Below are 5,519 nucleotides of genomic sequence, written 5' to 3'. Positions count from 1 at the left end.
GACCCACCCCTGCCAGCCCCTCTCTGGGTGGTGGCAATCCCTGCACCATTCCCACACTGCTGTCCCCTCGGGGGTCTGAGCACATGCGGGAGGGATGCTGGCTGGACCCCGCTGCTCTTCCCCGGAGCTGGGCTCCGGCATCGTGTGGGAGCCAGGCCAGCTCTGTTGTGGGTGGGAGTTGCAGAGTCCAGCCCTGGGATGCAGCCCCAAGTCCTGTCTCTGGCTGGACCCAAGCACTCCGGGAGTCCTGGAAGCTGGCATTGGGGGGGGGGCAGGGATGGGGGTGTGCAGGACCTAGAAGGCAGGGGGACCAATGATGTGTGCTCCAGTATTTTACTCTCCCACCCCCCTTCCCATTCCCATCTCCCTGGGAAGGCAGAGACCTGCCTGCTGTCTGGATGTGAACCCATGGCACCCCAGTGCCCAGACACAGACATGGTGATGAGGCAGACAGTGTATGCACGTGTGTGTGTGTGAGGGAGGTGAGCACGGCATCTGGACGAGGACAGGGCATGAGGCATGGAGTGAGGATGGGGAACGGGACCCTGAGGGCCGGGGAGGAAGGACTGAGGGAATCATGGGGACAGGGAGCAGCCACACTCCCTCTCTTGACTGGTCCTGTCCAGGGGACATCCTGCCCCTTCTGCCCTATTGGCCTGTGATGCCTCATGGAGCCATGCCCAGCCACAAGGGAATCATGCCCATGTTCAGGCTCCTGGTGCATCTCATCCATGTTACACAGAGGAGGCAGTTGCACCCATCATGGAGACAGTGCCAGGTCCCACATGCCTGTGCTGCCCTGTCTGGGGCTGGCAAGCCAGCACCGATGGACTTTGTCCTCCCTCGTGCTCACCTGCACCCAGCACCTTGCTCAGGTGGGTTGGCAGTGCCTGCTTGGCCTCAGCTGCCCCAGCCAGCTGCTGCTCCCTGCCTGCCTCCCTCACCAGTGCACCACACCACCTGGCAGCCAGTCCATGCCACAGTCCTTGCAGGGCTGGGACTCCTGGGGCACAGACACACCAACTCAGTGCAGACGCCTGGCTGGGGTGGACATGCTCCCTCACACGCGCCTAACACACCCTGCCCATGTCCACTCCTCCCTGTGGCTTGCCCATCACAGAGGGGTGCAGGGCCAGGCTGATGGGTATCTGTGGCCATCCTCACCTCCAGCGGTGGCCCATGATAAGGCTAGAGGTAGCCTCCCTTCCATACAGAAAACCTTTTCCCTCCAGGAGAATGAGGACATGCCAGAATCTGTGCTGGCTCTTTTCCTATCGCCAACATGTTGCCAGATAAATGCACAGACCAGGAGAGCAAACAGTGCTTGCAGCTCCTCCAGGACAGACACTGCTTGTGTGGCAAAGCTACATCAGGACAACTTCTCCCAGGGACACCTGCTTGAAATGCAAAGGGCAGGAACATCAGTGCCTGTGCCCGTGTCTTCTCCTCCCTGTCACGTGCTCCCACTGACACACAAAGGGACATCCTCGTAGCAGAATGGCAGCAATGTATGGAGATGTACCCGGGAATAAACAGCTCCTAATTGCTGCAGTACATTTTGGTGTGTGTGGATTTAGCAAGTCACTTAGGCTGAATGCCAGTTTATGCCCTGGTACAAGAAATCCTGGGGCACAGGTTAGCAGGAGCAAACAATAGCGTTCTAGTACTGCCAAGGATAAAGTTTTTCATCTATTTCCCAGATCCTAAATGCCATCTGCCACTCTGTGTTCAGGCCGCCCTGAACCTCCTGCACATCATGAGATTTTACTGTCCTCAGCATGTTAGGGCTGCACCCTGGCCAACCCTTCCTCCTACATCCTCTTCACATCTCTGCAGCCAAATACACCGACTCCATACCCTGCAGACAAACAACTCTGTTTTTCTAAAAATAGCTTATTCTGCAGCTTGCTTAGCCCTGGCATACATCTAGAATCACACCTGCTTGAAAGCCCACTTGCTCTGACTTGGCTGGTGCTGATGCTGTGGTTGCAAGCAAGATGTCCCTTCAGTTGGGTGAGGAAGGAGAGAACTTCTGGGTGGACCTTGGCTCTCCTGGGCATGGCCAGATACCCTTTGGGTGCCAAGGGTTCAGGCTGGCAGCATGGCCACCCTGTGGTGATGCCCATGGCAGGGCCAGGCAAGGGTGGAGGGGGGGAAGTTGCTGGCTCCCAGCCGCATGGCACCGACTCCGGAGGGATGAGGCTGGAGGTGGGATGTGACCGGGCTCAGGGTGAAATGGGCCCAGGTGCCCAAGGGCTTCTCTCCTCCCAAGCTGCCATGCTTCCTCCCTACCCTTGCTCAAACTGAGCAGGAGCAAACTTCTCCTACAGCAGAAAAACCCCATGAGCTTTCCCCCCCATCACGAAGGAGGGGAAGGTCCTGGGTGCCCTGCACAGCCGGCCAGCCTGCCCCCCACCCCGCGCCGCTGCCTGGCACGGCAGACAGACACACACAGGGCTCCCTGGGGATGGCAGCGGATGGCGGGCAAACGGAGCTGCTTTGCGTGTCATGCAGTGGCAGCCTCGAGCACACAAATACCTTCATCTTCATCACCGTCATTATCCGCTAAGTCCTCGCCCTGTTTCTTAGCGCTGGCTCCTAGGGACCAAACACGAGGAGACAGAACAAGAAGGAAAACAAAAGGAAATAAAAACAAAACAACAACAAAAAAAAGGAAAATAAAAGAAAAAGAAACACAAAAAAAAAAAAAAGAGAATTCAAAAATAGCGTGATAGCAGAGACGGTGGGGCCAGGCCTGTGCCCCACAGCACTGCTGGCTACTCACACTGCACCTCTCCCAGAACCAGGGCAGCATAGGGCACGGGCAGGACTGCCCCGGGAGCTGTGCCAGGATGCTGCTTCACCTGGACCCCTTCCCAGATCCTCGTTGGGGAGGGCCAAGGAGGCAGGGAAGAGGCGAGTGGGGCTGTGGCAGCATCAGCACCAGTGGTGGATCAGTCTCTCAAAGCACTTCTGGATCCTCCTGCATCCCAGCCTGGCCCCAGCCTGGTTGTGCACCCTCAGCTCCCTGCTCCAGGCAAGGCTCCCTCTCCTATCACCCAGGTGTGAGCAGGAGTCCTGCTCCCAGCTCTGCTGCCACTGGGGACAACTGTCCTCTGCCACCGGCAGAACTCACACGAAGGATTGCCCTGCACGGTCACTGCCTGCTGGCCAGGGCCCTGCCCATCACCTAGGTGGTGCATGGCCCCTTGTGCCTGGTGTGACTGTGCCACAAACCACTGGTGCCACTGCAGGAGACCACCACAGCACACTGCAGGGAGCCATCGTGACAGGTGCTCACCTCTGCCCTGCATCAACTCCCAGCTTAGAAGACTAGTAGCATGTTTCACTGAGGATTTTGATGGCTCCAGTCAGCTTGACCCGAACAAGGCAGAACACTAAACATACTGGTTTCTGTAACATGCTGAATGCCTTACAGTTGTCGTGTGGCCCTTCACCAACCTGCAGCGCTGGAGCATGGGCCAGACCAGCAGCCCCAGCCTGGCACTGTGGAATTGCTGCTGTGGGTGGTGTGCAGCAAGTGTGGCACTTCCCAAGCTGCATGCAGCCAGCATGAGCCACGAGAGGTGGCCTGTGGGCTGGCAGGGAGCAGAGGTGTTTCAGACCTGTACCAAGGCCCCACTGCCGCAGAGGGCTGCATGCACACATGGGCACTAAGGTCAGTGGTGCCATCTCTGTGCCCTGGAGCTCTGTATTTCAGGAAGAGACTGTGCTTTCCTTGTCCCCTTAGAGCTATAGACCAGTGCCTGCAGTACTCTGCTCCCTAATGCCTGCAAGGAAAAGAAAGTTCCCCAGTGGATGGTGATACCTGGGGTGACAGCAGGTTTTCCCCCAGGCACGACTATCCACACAGTGCCTGTGCTGCCCAGTAGCTTTCCCCATAGACACAAGGCTCCGACATCCCACCAGGCACCCAGCTGATCCCAAGATCCTGCTGCCACCACCAACAGCTGCATCCCATCACCACCACAGAAAGGGTTTTCCATAGCCTCCAGCAAGGCTCCTGTGAACAAGGGGCAGCCCTGTGGCTGCATGAAACTATAAGCACAAAATTGGCCAGGAAAACAAAATCAGGGGGTCATCCTCACTGGCACTCTGGGAGTGGAATTCTGAAGGTGATACAGGTGGTGGACAACAGAGACAGCAGCATGGAGTGGGATGGGATGTGAATTTAAAAGGAATCTGTAATGGAGAAGTAAGAGGTCTGGAATGGCCATAAGGCAGCTCCATCAGGGCAAGAAGCTTGCAGAATGCTTTAAGCAGTCATGACCTGGTGGAGAAAGTCTGGAAGAGCAGTGACCAGAAACCTAGAAAAATCCAGCAGGCATGAAAAGTTTGCAGAAGGCTGGGTCAGACAAATCCCAGGAGCAGAGGCATGATGGGAGTTACAGCAGCATCCCAACACATGAAAGGCTACTGCAAGGTGGTGAGGTGGAAAAGCAACTCCCTCGCTGCTGCACAAAGCACAGGTAACCTGGGAGCTACATAAGGCAGTTTGAAGCTGGATGAGAAGAAAGCCTTCCTGGCAGAAAGGACAGGAAAGCACTAGAAGAGGCAGCCTGGAAAGGTGTTTAAGACCAGGTGAGACACACTGCCAGGAAGAGGTGAGGTAGAGCTGCTCCTGCCCAGGGCAGAGATCAGCTCTCTCCTGTGCCATCCTGATTTTCTCTAACTCAGAGATCACCTCCTGACCTACCCCCACCATGCCCCAGCCCTGCCTCCTCACCTCTTGCTTCACCACCCAGCCATCCCTGAGCATCTCACATCATTCTCCTCTCACCCCAGCACCTCCTTTTCTGCTGTGCCCTGCCCGCACTCCCTCCCCAGCCCACCCACCAGCTGCACACTTGGTCTGCACGTGTGGCCACTCAGCCTCTTTGCCGGAGGCTACAAGCTTGACCTACTGCATCTTCATTAGGAAGAGCTGCAAGCCCAGAAAGCACTTAAATGACGAAGTACTCATGCAATATTTGCTAAGCGGTGCTATGCGCCAACCTCTTGGTACTGCTAAGGGATAGGGCTTTTTCTCTAATCAAGACCACAGGCAGTGAGCCCTCACCCACACTGTGCTTCAGAGCGGGGAAGCCAGTCACAGGCAGCTGGAGATCATTTTCCACTGACAAAGGCCTTGGTGCTGTTAAAGCCCTGGGACTGGCCAGGCTGTAGCCCTCCAGCCTAGTCTTCATCAGGGGACAAAGGTTTCCATGCAGATGAGGATGGACGAATCGGCTTTGAGGCTTTGTCAGACTTTAAGATGAGGTAGTGGACAACATCTCTCTGATCTGAGCGACTGCCCTGGCTGAGCAGGTAGGGATCCAGCCGGAGACTGCTTCTGTGGAGCTTAGGGGATGGCTGGGACAAGCCTAAAGCAACCTGAGCTTCAGGCACTGCAGAAGAGATGGCAGAAAACAGCACTTGAGAAGATAAAGCAAGGAAGGAGCACAGTGATGCAGGCCAGGGCAAAGGGGAACAGCAGTGGTGTGTGTGTGTGGCAGATG

General features: G+C 56.5%; 1 protein-coding gene across 1 annotated transcript in view; it reads right to left on the bottom strand.

Annotated features, from left to right (window-relative positions):
• The window catches only part of LOC103799499 (neuroligin-3-like), a 19,227-nt gene that overhangs the window by 8,068 nt on the left and 5,640 nt on the right, over positions 1 to 5,519 (bottom strand). The window contains 2 exon segments of the mRNA XM_009071824.1: positions 1,804 to 1,811; positions 2,531 to 2,598. Coding sequence (XP_009070072.1) covers positions 1,804 to 1,811; positions 2,531 to 2,598 — 76 coding nt within the window.

Source organism: Acanthisitta chloris, unplaced genomic scaffold (genome assembly GCF_000695815.1).
Source record: "Acanthisitta chloris isolate BGI_N310 unplaced genomic scaffold, ASM69581v1 scaffold18453, whole genome shotgun sequence".
Classification (NCBI taxonomy): Eukaryota; Metazoa; Chordata; class Aves; order Passeriformes; family Acanthisittidae; genus Acanthisitta; species Acanthisitta chloris.
This window is presented reverse-complemented; position numbering and strand designations above follow the sequence as displayed.